The sequence below is a fragment of the Corvus brachyrhynchos genome, unplaced genomic scaffold, assembly GCF_000691975.1.
Source record: "Corvus brachyrhynchos isolate BGI_N302 unplaced genomic scaffold, ASM69197v1 scaffold142, whole genome shotgun sequence".
Lineage (NCBI taxonomy): Eukaryota > Metazoa > Chordata > Aves > Passeriformes > Corvidae > Corvus > Corvus brachyrhynchos.
Genome location: NW_008237226.1, coordinates 5,739,591 through 5,758,044, shown reverse-complemented (window position 1 = coordinate 5,758,044; position 18,454 = coordinate 5,739,591). Strand labels below are relative to the sequence as shown.

The following is an 18,454-nucleotide window of genomic DNA, read 5'->3' as shown; positions in this document are numbered from 1 at the left end:
ACTCTTTCAAATGAAATTAATAAAATACATTGTTTAAAAAGTCTTCCATATCCTCCAAGCAACAGAATAAATCACAGCATTTCCTTCATCTTTAGTTTTACTGCTCTAAAAATTACAACATAAAGTTCCTTACTCTGTTCTAGTTTCCTAAAATGTTGTGATATAAGACAATATGTAGCCAGAAAGTCCTCTGGCATAACTGCAGACAAAGATGCTCAGAGAAACCAAAAGTTCCCATTCTAAACATAATTCTAAAACTGTGCTTATTCTTTAGGCAGTTTCTTAAGGTAAAAAACTCTAAAGCCTACAAATCTATGTATCTTACTTAGCAAGGGTCTTTTAACTTGCAGATTTTTATATAATTTCTGAACTACTTCAGAACTAGCCACAGAAGTTAACCAAAGAAAACAAATGTGTCATCAGTGTGGTCAAGAGCTGCTAAAAGGGAGCGTGAATCTTTATGCTACTGCATCAGAACCCTCAAATCCGAAAAACCAAAAAACTTCTGTAATCATCTGCAAGTCACTATCTGTTTATCCAACAGCTCTGACATTTAAGAGGATTTTTATAGTGTCTGTCACAATACAGCAAGTGAATGCTGCACTGTCACAGAAGACTGGAGGGATTAAGCAGATAATGAAAAAGGAAAATTCAGTCATCTGCTAAACAAGTTTCAAAATTCAATAAAGTACTGTAGACACAGCTAATCGGAACGTACTTCTGAAAAAAAACCATCAAATATTCTGTACTGTTCTTGGGGAGATCAAATACATATCAAACTCAAGCCTCCGCATGTTCTCCTGTAATCTCTATACAACAAATACTTTAAAATTAACTCACCTGTATCTTGTTCTATTTTTTTTCTTTCTTTTTCCTGCTATTGCCACAGGTTTTCCAGCTATTAAAGGGGGCTTGCTTTCAATTAGCAAATGACAGGGAAAATAGGATAGGGGAAAAATAAAGGGATGGAAATTAAGTATGTCAAATAGCTTAGACCTGTATGTACTTCATTTTTAAGTGAACACTCAGTTAACAAAGCTCTAAGATTTTACAGCAAAAATCCAGACTGCCTACGTATTCCTAAAAATTTTCACCCACCTAGAACCTCTATTTTTTCCTCTGCACAAAAACAGGCTGTCCAGTCCCAAGCAAACAGGTATGTGTTGAACTGGAACAGAAATTAATTTACCTCAATACTTTAAAGGGAAAGCATGCAAAAACACCAGAACCGGGAAAATATGAGGGCAACCTTTCAGAAATGGGGATGCACCACATTAAGATTGGTCAGGCAAGCTCAGCTCTGTGCTCTGGCTGCCAGCCTCACAGGTGCTTCCACAGCCAAGTGCCATGGTCTTCACTTAGAGGCAAAGACAGCATTAACATTTGGAGCAGAAGCAGCCTGCCTGTGGCAAAGACAGCGCAAATGGGAAGTGTCACATGCTAGTTCTATGTCCAGAAGTCCCATGATAAACTGCCTCTGCTCTAAGTGGTACCATTTAAACATTTTGGTATGGTGCACCCCCATCTGTTCAGCTGCTCTCTCCACCCTAATACCATGATACTCCTATCATTAGCATCAGTGTCAAACCACTGCACCGTTTGTTTATACTGACTAAAGAACCAAGTTCTTTTTCTACTGTATATGATCAGGAAGAGTTTTCAAATCGACTATATAATAAGTTTAGAAAAATCTCTGCCTGCCGTCCACTGATGATATGCAATAAATAAGATTTCTACCAGTCAGAGAATACTAAAGCTATTCAAGAGGTTTCACTTGTGTTTCAAGACTTGTCAACACTGAGGAATTATCTCATCTTATATTTGCATGGCTTTAAAATTACTCTGGACTTATTTCAAGCAATGCAATGCTATTTGAGCAATAAAAACTTGAATTATTTTTGCGTTGTTTATATGTCTTAATGGATTTTGCTTGCTAGCCAAATACAAATACGAAAAAGAAAATCTTGTGTACATCTGCCCACAAGCACAGCAGAACCTCATGGATCACACTGAATGGCAATTGTTGGGGTCTTTGTGAGCAGGGGTTTATTTCAGTCTTAAAGGGGGGGATATTAGCATGATTTGCTGTCCTGCAGAATGTTTCATGTACCTTTGAAAAAAAGTAACTTGTGAAGGCACCAGTTGAGAGGGGAGCCTAGACCAGTCCCACTACATCTGTTTAGTGATGTAGGGGAAAGCCCTCCCCCTCACCTGTATGAGATGCAGCAGGCAAGTACAGCACACATTTGCTGCAGGTCACAGCTCTGAGCACTGGCTATGCACAGGAAGGCATCAGACTGCAAGGGTTCCTCTGCCATCCCAGCACGTGCATCATTTCTATCATAGAAGACAAGGGTAGACCAGAATAAACACCTCTTCTAAAACCCACTTGGGGGCTGCTTGTGAAATGTGCTTGTGAAATGTCCCTACAGGCTAGACATTGAAAGCTGCCCATGGACCTCCAACCCACAGGCACATGCACTACAGTAAATCCAGCCTGAAGTCCACCTGCTGCTGTAGTGCAGGACTAGCCTTGACTATTGACTGCTGCCCAAGAAAACTGGAACAAAATGTAACTTCTCTGTGTCAACGCGTAACATTTTAACACAAATTTTTAATTTCTCAAAAGATGAAAACACTGAAAATAAGACCATACAGCATTGGGGAAAAGTGATTGGATCATTTGTATTCGTCTATATTTAGGAGAAAAATAAAGCAGATCTCCTCATCTTCACTGAACTCTTTGCTATATCCATTACAGCAGTGAATTTAAAAATAACAGCTTTGCAAAACATCTTCCTTTACAGAACTCAGCTTGGTAATGCTATATTTCATCAGGTAGGTAGAGAATTTACCTGGGAAAGTTCTGCTCCAACTGTTGTCAAAATTATTATTTGCAATGTTTTCTGGAATCTATCTTCCCTCAACAATGCTCCTACAAGCTATCTAATCACAAATGAAAACAAAGAAGTCCCATTACCCAGGAAAAAGGAAATCTTTGGCAAGTAACTTGGTAAGTACTCAGTGACAGATGCATCACTGTACCAAAAGCTTTAATCAACAAATGGGACATGCTAAATAGTACAAGGGATCATCAGAACCTCATCTCACACAACAGAATTGAACATCTGAAGGTGAAGAAAAAAGGACAAAGCCAAATAAAACAAATTCAAAGTGCTCATTCACACTGCAACTAAATCCACTGCACACTGCTGCATGCTTTCTGCTAGACTACTAAATAAATTCAAGTGAAACTGTTAGGTATCAATCTAATGCCATGAAAGACTGAAACTAAGTCTTTTGGATACCATGGCACTGATTTTCAAAAGAAGAACATGCACAAACTCATACACTTCATTTATTCTTATACTTGTTACTGTGCATTAAAAGTGTGTGTTTGTGCAAATAAGTGCACAAACAATCCATCAAAAACAATACAATAAAAATTAATAATGCAGACAGCATTCACATCAGTATAATACAGGTTTCCAAGCTCTTGCTAATTACCATGAAAGTTGCTCCATCACAGTTATATTCCACACTGTCTAGCACATTAATCCTCATTTCAACGACATACACACTTTATATGGCTGACTTTGTCTCGGCATAAACATACTGCTGAAACATAAACACACTGCCAACATCACACCTACACAGTTACATTTATATATAAACTTAACTCATTATTAGGCAAAACCCAACACAGTATACGACTTCCAGTTTTTGGGGACGTACTGCTCTTGGATTGAAACCAAGCGATTAAATGTGCCACAAAGGATACCAGTGTGTGTCAGTGATCATGTACTTTCAGAGTGCTGAGTCAGCACTCGTACTTCAGTACCATTCAGTTGTGAATCCGACTTAGGTTACAACTTTTAGAACTGTAGTTAGTTTTGCTTGAACATAAGAAACTTTGGGAACCTTCTCACCTCACATTTGAAAATTATACTTTAAGTCAAATCTTTTCTCCTCATCCTCTACACAACCTCTACCAGCAAAACCCAAAAGGGTTTGTGTGAAGGACTGGGTGAGGCTACAACCAACCTGATCTAAAATGGCCCTTCCAGTCAAGGTCTTCCAGGCTACCTCAGCTTTATTACTCTATTCATTAAAACCCCAAGATTAGTCCAAGTGATATTTTAATGACTAGCCTCAAGTTAAAAATATTTAAAATACAAATCTCAGGTTATTGGTAAGATCTGACATTATGTTTATTGGTAAAGAAACATTGGTAAGATCTGACATGTTTTGAGGACTACCAGATTTTAGATTTTTTTCAAATGTTTCAGTACTGAAGATACCATACTATATCAAACAGTTCTCTTCCTCCCCCAAGGCAATTGTTTCAAATAACTACATCAACTACAAAGTTCGCGAAGACAGACAAGTTCACATACTTAAGAGATCGGTAATAGAACAGTGGCATTATTCAATAATCAGCTGATTTATTCAAACTTTAAGTATACAAGCTTTTACTAACACACGCAGAAGCTAGATTCCATCCTATTCTTTCATAACCAACACAAAACTTCATTAGCAGCTATTTTTCAGAAAAGAAACACTGTGTTTATAATTTTCCTCACTAAACCAAAGTCACTGAAGCTTTACTTGTACAACATACAAGTGAAAAGAACAACAAAACCTCCTTTCCACTTGAAACACAATACACACTATGCAACAGCACTCAAAAAAAATCTGATCAAAATTTACAAGCAGTGCATCTTAGCAGTTCACCAAATTAGGTTCAACGACAGCAAAGGATAATTAGAAATACTCTAATACCCTGCATTACCCAAAGGTTTATTTTCTGCCTGCTTGCCCTTGAGGTATTGTGCAAGATGATAGCTCTAGTTTTTCCAGGGAACTTGGGAGTTCCTCTGTAGCCACTGTCACTCAAACAAGTTAACAGGGCTTCTTCATGCAGCTCTTCCTTCACCCACACAACACCCTCCAAAAGGCACCATACAAAACAAACTTCCCAAACTCAGTCTCATCTCTGTAGCCCAAGAGAGTGTAAACTTGGCCCACGACATTTCAGAAGCAGATCAGTAAAATGGAATGATGAAAGTGTGTGCTTACTTGTCTTATCAACACAAAGCACAACTATGAACAGCAGCTGGCCTATGCTCTCCAGAGGCCTCTGAAATAGCAGTGAATGTTATTTGATTCAGAATTGATTCAGAATTGAAATTTTAAATAAATGTTAGTACTCAAATAATATTTTACAGATCTAGGATGCAGAATAACAAGACACGTCTGACAATCCCTCCTGGTTAGAAAGACAGCAAGGGTGGGTTTTTTCACTTTCTTTTCCTTCCAGGAATGTATTTTCCACCTGCCTACAGCTGAACATTCACAAATGCTACTGTGCAGACACACCACCCAGTTTTGACGTGCAATTTCATTATGGCCTAGAATCTACTCTTATTTCACCAGACCAGCAGCAGAACAGCTCTGGAGAGTTCAGAGCTTGTTTCTTAGACAGTTCAATCTCCACACAGATTTCAGATATGACAACTCCTGATTTGGAGAAAGGTAGATAAATCTAACAGTTGTTGATAATCTGCTAATGGGTGACAGAAAGAATTCAGAACAAAAGCAGCACTTGCACTTGACAGCAAAGGAGTCAGACTTCTGTCTGCAGTAAAAACTTATAGCACTGCCAGGGAATGCTTTGAGAAGGTACTGGAACCTGGGAGCTTGGTGCCACAGTCCCTGGCACAGGTATTGATCAAGGATAAGCATCTTTCTGCAAAACAACTCCCAAGTTCTGCCAGTGAGCTGGCACAGATCAGGGACTGCTCCCAGCAGGCAGTTTGGATGTGGCCACCCTGCTTTGGAGCACAAGAGCTTAACAGCATGGAAATGGGCTGTTCCACTGCCAGCTGCAAAGCAGCCCAGGTGCATCGATTCAGCAGTACACACCCACCTTTAGCTCAACACTGCTGTGGCTGAACAGTCCCCAGCCCGCCCTGCAAGAGGTGTATTCCCAAGCCAAGAGCTTATTTCATACACTGCTTGCTTTTGTTTTAGTATCTCCTCTGTAGTGCGTAGTTTTTGTATTGGGATAATTTTTTCCAAAACCCCATCACTGTGAAGTCTCTGAAGACTCTGCATAGCAGAGTACAACATCTGGAATGTTGTTAAGCAGAATTAATAAAAAGGTTTTCTTGCATGCAAACAGGAAATGTTTTAAGCTCCCCAACTGCAAAATTCCAACTTCTTTCTCTTAACCAAATACTCTGATACATGAATGGCTTTACCTTCATACTTCAGTAAAAGATCTGAAAGCAACTTCACCCACAGCTGCTGTCCACTGAGGACACTGTGCAGCCCACTTGCAATTTCAGAAGAACCCACTGAAATCACCCTATGATTTCAATATGCTTTGCTTCAAGTCAAAGCCACTAAACACTCAATGAAGCAGATGGTGGCAAACCCCTGAAATACACCATGCATGTATACTGCACAGCTATAGATACATGAATACAGAAAAAAACCCAATTCCAATAGGTTGGAAATAGTTAACATCTAGAAAATTAAGTTTGTGAAACACTTAAGGTTCTTAACACTGGATAACTGATAACTGATCAATGCTACAAAAAACATCCTTAGGAGAGGCAAGTTTGCTGTAATGTCAAACGAAGTCAGAAACACTTTTTCCTGAAAGAGATAGGAATAAAACAAAATGCAGCTATACTATTTCCAAGGAAGAGCTGATGAAACCCAAGCTATATAATACAAACTAGAAGTTAAAGGAGAACTTTCCCAGGAAACATGTGGGAATGCAATAAAATTGGCACTGATGGCTTTTTTCACAGTTAATTCTCCAGGGCTCAAATGGCATCCCCAGATCTTCACACGTTTCCCACCAGCCACAAGAAAGTAGTCTGCATTATTTTTGAAGTTGAGGAGGCATAATAAGTGTAATTATATTTTTTTATATATCTACATATACACACACACACACATATATATATAAAACAGATCTTCTCTCACCAGGAATATAAAACTAAACCCTTTAGAACAAAACAACAACACACACAGGTGGCTCTGTGTGAAAAATCAAAACCTTGTTAGCTATATCAGGAGTATTTCCATTACTGGCAGACAGATGGAAGGGGTCAAGGCTGGAAAGGTGACATCCATCATCTCAGTCCAAGGTCTGGTGGTCTAACCATATTTACCAATTATCAAAATAGTCTTCTACTGAAGATGTCTACAGAGGCCAAGACAGGCCTTGCCCATATCCAACACACCAGCTGTTAAAAAGATGGCTGTTAAAGTTTAGAGATAGCAGTATATCATTATTCATGTCCCAGGACACATAATCATAGGACAATGTCTTTTCAAAATTTACAAATGACCAACAGAGTATTCTTACCAGGATTTCCTTGCCTATTTTCACTGCACAGCTTCTTAGTTCCTTCTTACACTTAAAACTGGGCCATCTGTTTTTCCATATGTGTAAAGGTTTTGCAAGGACTTGGCCTCCTGCAAGCCATTGAGACTTCAGCTTCTAAGTCTTTCTCATTACATCTTTTCAGCAATTCCATCCAACACAGACACCTTTCCACCTTCCGTAATGAAGCTCCCTGAGTCCTAAATGATTTCTGGGTCATCCTCTATTCAACTAAAATACTGCTCTACACGAAACTTTGAAGAACAAAGGCATCTTAGCCCACATAATACCATTTTTGCAGCCCTGGGGTTTAATGCATCAACAGAAAATAAACCTTCAAACAGTTCCATTGTAAAATATAAATATTTAATTGTTTATACCATAGGTTGTTATTATTGAGGAAAACAAAGACAATCCTAGGCAAACTGTCATCAATGTTTCTAAAAGCAAGGGTCTACCACAACTATTTTCCTCTATCCGGTTAAGCCTGGGAAACTAGTCTGCTGCTGAGGAGTGGCACCTGCTGGCAGACAAGCACTCCACAAAAATCAGATTCACCAGTAAAACAAATAATAAAAAATTTTTAAAAGACAAATCAGAGTTCACATTATTCACAAAGCAACTCTCACTTCCTTCTTGATTGATAGGATGATGATGTTTTTCTCAACAGTGTAACTCCTTTGAGTTATGCTGGCGGTACTGAATTGCCCATGAACCAGAACAACATTGCTAGCACTACCAATGAGATTTCTTCTCACTTCTCAATCAGCAGCTGAACTGAAGAACAAAAGACATGTTTGCCATTTAATTAAAACCCTTCACATCATGGATCTCTTAAATAAATTCTTACAATGACTCACTGTAATGGATGTTAAATAGCTCACCAGGGTACTTCACTGTGAACAATAAACTGGATTTAAAAGGCCCAGAAAACAACTGAATGTCATGATTTGCTGAACACCTTAAAATTAATTCTAAGCATAAAATCAAGTTTAAACCACTGCAAATAAAGTACATAGACAGAACAAATAATTGAACATGAACCAAAATATCCTTAATTTTAGAGAAGCCTGCTTGTACCAGAGCCAAAAGCTGACCTACACCTTCCACAAGGTTTTATTCCTGGAACTGTGGCAAACTGTAATTTGTTGGCTTAAAGTATCATGGTGAATCACTGAAACATGCCATATTCATTTTGAAAGGGACAGGAAAAAAGAGAAAGATCCAGTTTAAATGTTTTACTGGTGTCCAGGAATAAAAGCAGGAATAAATAATATTTTATACTATATTTTCATTTTTGAAGAAAACTTTCTTTTTAAAGAAAACAGTACTATGCAATACCAACATATTTTGTAACAGCATCTTACTAACAATAAAACTTTTCATTTGGTGAAAAAAAATTTCCATTTGGAGTATTACTATACACTTCCAAAAATACAATTGCTTTAAAACTCAATAGATCCATTATGAAAAAACTAAAATAAATAAAATTTTTTAAAAGAGTTTTGTATCTACATACTGAGGCTCCATCTGCTCTGGGCATACTCTCCTGGGGACTACCACGGCTGACCTGAATTTTATAATCACGGAATGTGCCAAGTTGGAAGGGACCGACAAGGATCAGTCCAACTCCTGGCCCTGCACAGGACCATCCACAAGAGTCACACCCTGTACCAAAGAGCATTGTCCAAACACTTTACCAATGCAAATCCAAACCAGAAAGCACATTACGACAACATTATGACTAAACCAAGTGGAAACCACAATAAAGTTTTCTAGTTGAAAAGCCTTCTCAAAATCTGCAGCATTAAGTTAACAATTATCAACATATATTTCAATAAATAATTTAACAATAATTGAATCTGCAGGAACTCTAGCTTATATTACTAAATTCAGCATCCTACTTTTTTCTAGCATAGGAACAAGGCTTCTCTAGCTAAGTATTTGCTGCCATCATGTGTACACTTTAAAAATTGCAAACTTATGAACAATACTTTTCCTTCATCAGGTCAAGAATCAGCCATGAGAGTACACAAAAGGGCGTTACAGATGTCAGCCAGAAGGTGACGACGTTTCAAGGATTGCTAATGTGAGTTCTTACCTCAATACAGACTGCCTATTATAATCCAAATTCTATTAGAAACACCACATGCTTTCACTATGCAATCATAAGAAGCAAGAAACTGATATGAGTAAATGGTATTTGATGGCCCACAAAAAAATAAACCAGTTGCTCTGACTTATTCCATGCAAATATCAATAATTCCAACACCACCCAATACCTTCAGCCATGACATCTCCAAAGAAGCAATGGTGATGGGGACTTAAAACTCAAATCCTTTCACACATTTCTTCTGGTTCAGGAAGAAAAAAAAAAAAAAAAGAATAAAAAAAGAATGTTGCAGTGACCTAATGTTCATTTCCTCTAAATTATGGAATAGTTCAGCAAGAAGAAAAAAATACTATAAAGTTGCATAAAACTAGTTTATCAAGTTTACGCCATTCAGTGATTCCCACAACGAAAAGGAAGGTGCATCTACAGTGTGTCTGTTGTTAGCCAGTCTTGAAATATGGGTGCAAGGTCCATTTAGAAGGTATTTTACAGATTTACCTAGTTACTGCAGCGAGAAAAAAGTGCATCATGCTCTCTTTCATCTTAGACTGTTCTGCCTCTCACTAATGTCCCTGAAACAATAAAAACCAGCATATTAACAGGACTCAACCCCCTCACACATCAATAAGCCTGAAATCCAACACTCAGTAACTCTGCTTCTAGTATGAATTCTAACTTGTTCACTAGAAATGCCTCATTACTATACATTACTTCTGGAAATTACCTTTAAAAGCTGTAAGTTCAAACATTTTATCAGATACTATGATTAAATATATTTTCCAAATTATATCCTTCAAAAATACAGTTTGAAATCAGCAGATTTGAGTCAGAAACAAAAAATATTTGAGCAGAAATTTTCTGCTTGATGGATTCCCAGGAGTGAGCTGCACAAAAAGCAGGATATCACTAAGACTACGTACGGTTGTAAGTACAGTCAGCTTCAGCCTCAAAAGAGCCAAAGCTCTCAGCATTACAAAAGACAGCTAAAGCAACATGAATGGTGATAAAGACACGACTAAATACAAGATTATGAGATCAAAATCTCAGGTTCAGTTTCTTGCAAAAAACAATACGCAATTAAATTACTTTAATATCAGTGAACTGTATAAAAAATCTTTCATTCTTCAATGGGTATACATCCTTATGTCCTAAGTATAGCTCTATATATAAAAATCTGGGGCTTTAAAACCCTTCAAGATGCATAACTCTATTTGTACAACCTCACATTATGCTGAAAGAAGAAGAAAAAAAACCAAAACAGTTTCCAAACAATTATTCTGATGTGCTCCAGATGCCATTTAAACTTGCAGAAAATATCAATTTTGTGTCTACACAGGACAGAAAGGCACATCTATACAGTACATGCAATTACAGCACTCATAATATTATTGCAGTAATTACAAAATATGGTACTTGACAGCACTTGTAGAAAGTTGGCAGTGTTTATAGTGTTGATAGTAGAAATGCACTGACAACGCAGTAAAACCTACCATGCTTACAAAACACCATGCTGACAATATTCACACAAGTACCAAACAAATGCTAGAAGGAAGGCATCAATAAAACACAAACAAACAGAAATCCTTGTAGCTTTGCAACTGCAATTCATACTCTGTTTGTTTGTTTGACCCACTACATTGTCTTAAAATGCAACAGAGTTCAGACCTCAATACCTTCATCTGAAAACCTAACCCGGTAAGGTTTTCTAAATTCTACTGCAAAATACTTTAAATACTAAAAATAGGGCTGTAACTCTGGAGGCAAAACAATCAGAATACCCATCTGCTCCCCTTTCTTCTTTTTTTTTTTTTTTTTTTTGTTTAAATGTAAGAGAAAGCAAGAAATCTAACAACACTCATACTTTCATACATACAACTTGAAGAAAAGCTTTTTCGGACACCCATGTGCTTTCAGTAACCTGAGTCATGTTAAACTTTTTGAAATGGCTGTCAAGGAATACTGAAAAAGAGGAATCAGCCTAATTCACAGCAAGTAAGATAAACTTACGTTCAAAGAGTATTTGGATATCTGAATGCACAAAGTAACAAATTGCTGATCATTGCAGCTCTAATTTAAAAAAATCTGGAGGTCCTGAGAATTATGTGTTATTACATTTATAATTTATATATAATAAAGGCTTTTGATTCCCTAAGTTTCACACACATACACAAGTACAACGGTATGTTAGCTAGCATGGTTATGCACATGCTGTCTCAAATGGCTTGGACAGAATTTTATAACACCACTAGATGGAAACCTGAATTACCTTTTACACTGACAATTCTGTAAATGCTCCACTACTGGTTCTGCTTCTACTGTGTCTGGCTGTTTTTTATTTAGCAATCTATTCACACACTGGCTGTCCCCAGCCTGTACTCATTAGGAAGGTGTCCGTGGGGCAGACATTCACAAAACTTCTACAGTATCTTCAGCCCTGAGAGCATTAACAGAAATATGCCCTGCCAGTGCTACCCAATGCAAGGAGTAAACTGTTACACTCAGTAGACATGCACCCCACTTCTACAGCAATTTAAACTTCTCAATCTAAGTTACAACTAATAAAATTGCTACACTCTGCCACAGAATTTCAGTTCAGGGATTCAATTCATGTCACATTTTAAATATCAAAGGCATGCTACAAAACCATCTGAAATTTATAAACCTATTTGCACATCATGTATTTACACTTGCAGTGTTCCTTGTTGTGAGGTGACTGGCACACACAAGTGACTGACATTACTGCTGGATGTGACCCCTATGGCTTGGATATTATTTCCTGCTGTGTCAAAACACTTGTAAATAAAAACTTCAACTAGCAGATAATCAATTATCAAAACAGCCATCTGACTAGCTACATGCAATCACAGATATGACAGCATATAGATAATTGGTATGGTAACATGACAGAAGCACTGAGAATACTGATGCCACAATTTATAAAATTTTAGATTTGGAAAATACAGCAAAGGTCTAAAACCAGTATGTACACAGGGGAAAAAAAAACAAAACAGCCCAGCTAGAAGTCACTGGCCTCAGCAGTGGGCAGATGAACCTGAAAGAGAATGATGCTGCTTTCCAGGTGAGAAGTAACAGATATCCCTTCCCACAACAGATGTGCATCATGCACAAGCAAGTGGGTATCCACCAGGCTAGCCCAAGTCTCACCACTTCAGAAAGCTCCCAGACTGCCTGGATTCTCCGTGGAAGAGAAGCAGACTCCTGCTTCTAAACCCGAATCTGAAAGAGCACTGAAAGGATGGAAGAGATGGCATAATTTGAAAAAGATGTTATTTGCATGATACTTCACAACAGAGATCCACATGGTCAACCTTTGCAATTGCATATAAAAACTAATTCAGGACACCCACCAAATCCTGGGTGCACCCAGGCAAAATTTCATCAGAGATAGACTTCAAATCTTGCAACCAAGCAGGCCACCAGGAATGCTAGGTCACAGCAGCAGCCTGATTTCCTGCGGCCATTCATATCCAAATCCCACACACTCTTCAGTTTATCAGCCACAACTCCCTGCCTCTCAGAAAAGTGCAAAATTCCTTCCTGCCTTTTGAGAAATATTAAAGAAAATAGAGGAAATTGACTCCAATTTAGTTCTTACAAACTAATAACTAGTGAACACCCTAAGTGGGGGATAAAAACATAGGACTCAGTAGGAATTTACTCTTAATAAGAAGGTTTTTATCCAGATAGCCATTAAAATCACTAAAAGCAAACTCCAATGTATCCGGTAATGTTAAAATGAAATACTACTCTAAAATCCTATTTCACAACTTTAATAAAAGTAATAAAATGGCAAAAAACCTAAAGACATATTTTCCTTCCAAAAAAAAGTATTTCTTTGTCAGGAAAAGAAAACATCTCTTATGTAATGTACTTCACTGAAACTGAGAGCAGAATTCAGAATGCCAGCAGCAGTTTTATACTTATACAACCTACATTATTTGCTGAAAGACAGCACAAAGAGCAACCCACACATCCCATTCCCATTTCAGTCTGACTCCACTACTGGCCACAATTTCCTCTTCCACCCTCTTTGACTATTTGCTCTTCAAATTCTCCATTCAACATTTCAACATATTTTTGAGTGCCAGCAGCTTAAAAATAAATCAAGAGGGAAGATCATACTCGCCCAGAAAATTAATAATGAAAAAGTTCTGTAAGTGTATCCACTCATGAGTAGAAAGACGTATCAGAACAACTATATTCTCTGAAATATGACAGCATCCCACAATCATCCCAGCAAAGTAAATACTGCAAGTGACACAGACAACTGAAAATAAATTTGATGAATGACAATTATTTGTATTGCACCAAATATACTGATTAAAAAAATTTAGTCATTCTTGAGAGGCTACATGACCAGGTTCCCCAGACAGTTCATTTGAAAGCTTGTAAAAAGGCTTTCAGGGTCAAGAGTGGCCAAAGAATTTCCAAGGCAATTTATTCGATCTATTAGATTGAGAAAACATAGTGTAATTCTGCAGAATGATTCTGCTCATCTTAGAGACAGTCCAGGCCTTCTCATCTACAGAGTCAGGCTTTTTAAAAAAGCCAAGTACAAAACAGTAATTTTCAAAATTAATGCTTAAATGTGAAACAAATTCTTACTGAAATTATTCCGCTGAATATTGTACCTATTGCAACCTGAAATAAAATAATCAATACTATCTTAATATTACCTATCTTATGTAAGCATTCTCATCAACTACCATATGATTTAGAAGACTGTTGAACTAATTGACTTATCATACCTGTCAACATTAATTCAATAGCATTCCAAGGTAATAATCAGTATCAATCTAATTATATCAGCAGTCTCCTGTAAATGAGTACCAATTATTTTAATTAAAATATTAAATATTTAGAAAATAGATAGGAACATATATTAATAATTTATACGCTTAATTTGAATCTACCTGAACAAGCATAATTCCTGAACAACAAAGCTTTGTATCCCCCTTTAATATTTTCCAGCAGTTTCCAGACACAAACTAGCAATCCAATACCAACGATAGGAAAACCACAATATTTACATTCTTCTACTTTTATATAAATACATATGGATTCGGTCGTACCCACTTAAGAACTCTTCCAAGAATATTCAGTGGATAGTTTCCCTATTTTATAAATGCAAATAGGTCAGCTTAGGTTTCCTACAAAACTACATTAGCCATCTACATGGTTGGCTCTAACACTAAATCCCTCAATTTCTGTGCATTCTAAACAAGCAGATCCCTTCTCATCTCCTTTACAGGAAAACAACATGAACCATTCACATACTACAGCAAATATAATTTCAGAGCTTTTTACCTCTTTTTTGCCCCCTTTATTTTTAAAGCTGATCTTAGAAACCTCCCTACAGGTTTTCCATTATGTTTCACAAGAAATAAAGGAAATTTGTTCAGTTTGTGAGACACAATCACAGAATCATGCAGACTGGAAAAGACTTCTAAGGTCATCGAGTCCAACCTTCGATCGAACACAACTTGTCAACTAAAACATGGCACTAAGTGCCACATGCAGTCATTTCCTGAACACTTCCAGGGATAGTGATTCTACCACGTCCCCGGGCACTCTGCTCTTAACGACCATTTTTGTGAAGAAATTCCTTCTGATGTCCACCCTGAACCTCCACGTGGCACAACCTGAGGCTTTATTCTCTCACCCTGTCACCAGCTGCCTAGGACAAGAGGCTGACTTCCACCTGACTACTGCCTCAAATTAATATGCCCAGTTCCCTTGAAACAGCATAACTTAAATAGTAAGGGAGGCAGGGGGATCAATTGAGGCAAACATAATGTGATTGAAATGCCAAGCCTGTTTCCTAACCATTTAGCTAATATGAATCAAACTGGAGGACAAGAAAGCACACCACAGACTATGAACTAGTATATTCAAGCACACCCAGAAGGTCTGACTACCCAAAAAGAACCTGAAGAGTTTTAGCAATAGTCAAGTAGTTTCATGTTAAAATAAGACATCCTTGGAAATTTTCATTCAAAAAGCATTTGGGATGACTTATTAAGATTACACTGCATATTGAAATCCTCATTCACAGTCAAGAAATATCACTGCAATCATCATATCCATAATCTTTACCCTCTGATGAATATACATCAAGACATATTATTTTAACATAAAATTAAGAATACTAATTTTCTACAACATGAGACATCATGCCACTCTGTACCAGATGCTCTGCCCTGCATGCAACAGAAGGCATGAGGAAAGAACATTTCCAGATGGAAGCTGAATATTGACAACACTAAAGTGCATACAGCAAGGTATATACTTAGCCTAATGAACAAGCAAATTCCAAAGAAAAATGTTGGAAATGCAACACACCAAAACACTGTTATCAGAGCTGTAACTATGCATTTTTCCAAAAAAAAAGGAAACTTAAACTTAACAGGAAATTTAAACAAGCAGTTTGTATTAATGTTGTCGTGATTTGTTTGGGTGGATTTTTTTGTTTGGTTTGGTTGGTTTTTGTTTTGTTTAATAAAATTAGCATTATCACAGCTTCACTCAGGGCTACCTGTGCGACTCTTAGGCAAGAACCAGGCCCTTCACAGCTATGCTGGTGTGTCCTGCAGAAACTGCCCTGGAGCTTCCAGCCTGTTTCTGGTCAAAAGAGTGTCCTGCTGCCCAGGAAGGGTGCAAAGAATAAAGCACAAGAGAAAAAAGTGGTGCACAATACAGCTGCTCACCACCTGCTGACCGATGCCCTGCCCATGCCTGAGCAGCGATCAACCCCTCATGGCCAACTTCCCCCAGTATATATATTGAACATACTATAGGTTGTATGGTATGGAATATCCATTTGGCCACTTTGGATCAGCTGTCCTAGCTATTTTCCCTCCCAGCTTCCTGTGCATCTCCTCACTGGCAGAGCATGGGCATCTGAAAAATACTTGATTTAGAGCAAGCACACTTAGGAACAGCTAAAACAGTGCATTACCAACATTATTCTCATACTAAATCCAAAACACAGCACTGAACAAGCTGCTATGAAGAAAATTACCTCTATCTTAGCCAAAACCAGGTCAGACGACTGACACCAACATGAATTAGCATGTAATTAGAGCCCAGAGTTACCTAATCCATGTTTGTCCACAGTCCACTTTCCTCAATTACCTAGTTCAAATCTTCATGGGGCTGAGAACCACAGCATAACACAAGATGCAAAGCTAGTCTCACAGGCCAAAAAACTGAAAGTCTGATTTAAATTCCACACTTGAAATAGATTATTATTTGGGTGAGAAAAAGATCCCAGAACAAAACAAAAATTAAAGATGAGAAGAGACATGTTAACTATCTGATAATATCTCCCAGCACCTTGTTAGAAGACAGACATATTTGCAAAGTTCTTTATACTCAAACACTCAAAACAGTTATTAAATTAGTTTCCTTTCCTTGAACATATCATAGCTAATAGCACTAAATGTCAGGTTTCAAAATCCAACTTCAGTTACTTATAGTCCAATTTTTGTCACAATTTTCCCTATAATCTACTTCTAAAACATTTCAAAACTGAGAAATATTTTCACTATTTGTTTACTTCACTTTACAGATGGCTAAAGATATTTCAATGTAAACATTTCAATGTAAACATTTACTTCCTTTTCTAAAACTATTTTAAGGAAGATTTTAGCACTGAAAATAGTAACCTGTAACTTGTCTTTTTAGCACATGTTAAAATTGAAAGCAGTGATGCAGAAACATTTCAGCAATATCAGGTAAATGGCAACTGAGAATTACAATAGCATCAGGCATCTGAGAGGTAGATAAAAATTTCTCTGATCTGAGGATCTATCAGTTGGCAAGAGGCAATTAAAATATACTTAATCCTTTCCTCTGTAGAGAATACCAGGCAGTCTTCTCCCTGCTTATTCCTGATGCCCCAGCCCAAGTTATTTTAACCCACAAGATTTCATCTACTGCAGGTAGAAGAGATGAGTCAGTTCTCCCCTATTACCCTTCTACTGGTAAACTGGGAGGCAATGGATGCTACCTATGCTAACCACCTTCCACTGCAAAGCAGAACAGAATTTCCTTCCACAGAAAGGAAAATAGTTTTGAGATTCAAAAATACTACCACACCAGTAGTTCAAGGAGCATGAAAATTAATGGGAAGCTTGTCTATACTCTTCTCTCTTGCAGCTGTGTTCATACTTTAACTGCAGCCTGTCTGTGAAGTGTCTACACATTTGCCTGCCACGTGGACTTTTTGGGGGACCTATTAATATGCTAATATCTGCTGGGGTCCAGGCATGTGGGGAAAGCACCTTATGGGTCTCCGTCCTCTGCTGCTTGAGAAACTTGTTACAACCACATCACTCGGGAGTGATCTGCTTTTCTCTCCTTGGTAAAACCATGCACTAAGTTCAGGGGAAGGGGTGTTAGGCAGAGAAGCAATGTTCACATAAGACTTGTTTCCTTAGGAAACACTGAAAAAATGTCACTCAAAACTGAAATGCAAGTTCATAGAGAAGCTATGTACCTAGCTAATTATAATTATACAATTAGTTATGTATGTAGCTATAAATATGTATATAGACTTATATAATAAATTGTAACAGATCATACGGATAATTGTGCATTTATATATACCTAATTATCTAACTGTTATCACTCTGTTACATATACCTGTGTGTCCATAACTATGATCACAAATATTTGAGGCAAGGCAATGAGAACCATAAAAGACAACGTGCCCAGAGACATGAAGCTACAAGGCATTCTGCACCTCTGTAAGGAGCTCGCCTTTCAATGGAGCATGCCCGAGGAGACAGAATCGACTGGGCTGGAAAAGACCTCTGAGATCACCGAGTCCAACCTCTGAACAGCTGCGACCGCCCGGCGCCCCTGACCTTGCCGGGGCCTGCCCTGCGCCCCGCCGGGCCCCGCCGCTCCCGGCC

At 37.8% G+C, this 18,454-nt stretch overlaps 1 protein-coding gene across 1 annotated transcript in view; it reads right to left on the bottom strand.

The window, feature by feature from the left end:
• The window catches only part of SDHAF3 (succinate dehydrogenase complex assembly factor 3), a gene marked incomplete at its 5' end in the record, with an annotated part of 32,872 nt that extends 14,418 nt beyond the window's left edge, over nt 1-18,454 (bottom strand). The window contains one exon of the mRNA XM_017729180.1: nt 18,407-18,454. Coding sequence (XP_017584669.1) covers nt 18,407-18,454 — 48 coding nt within the window. The remainder of the gene's footprint in view (nt 1-18,406) is intronic.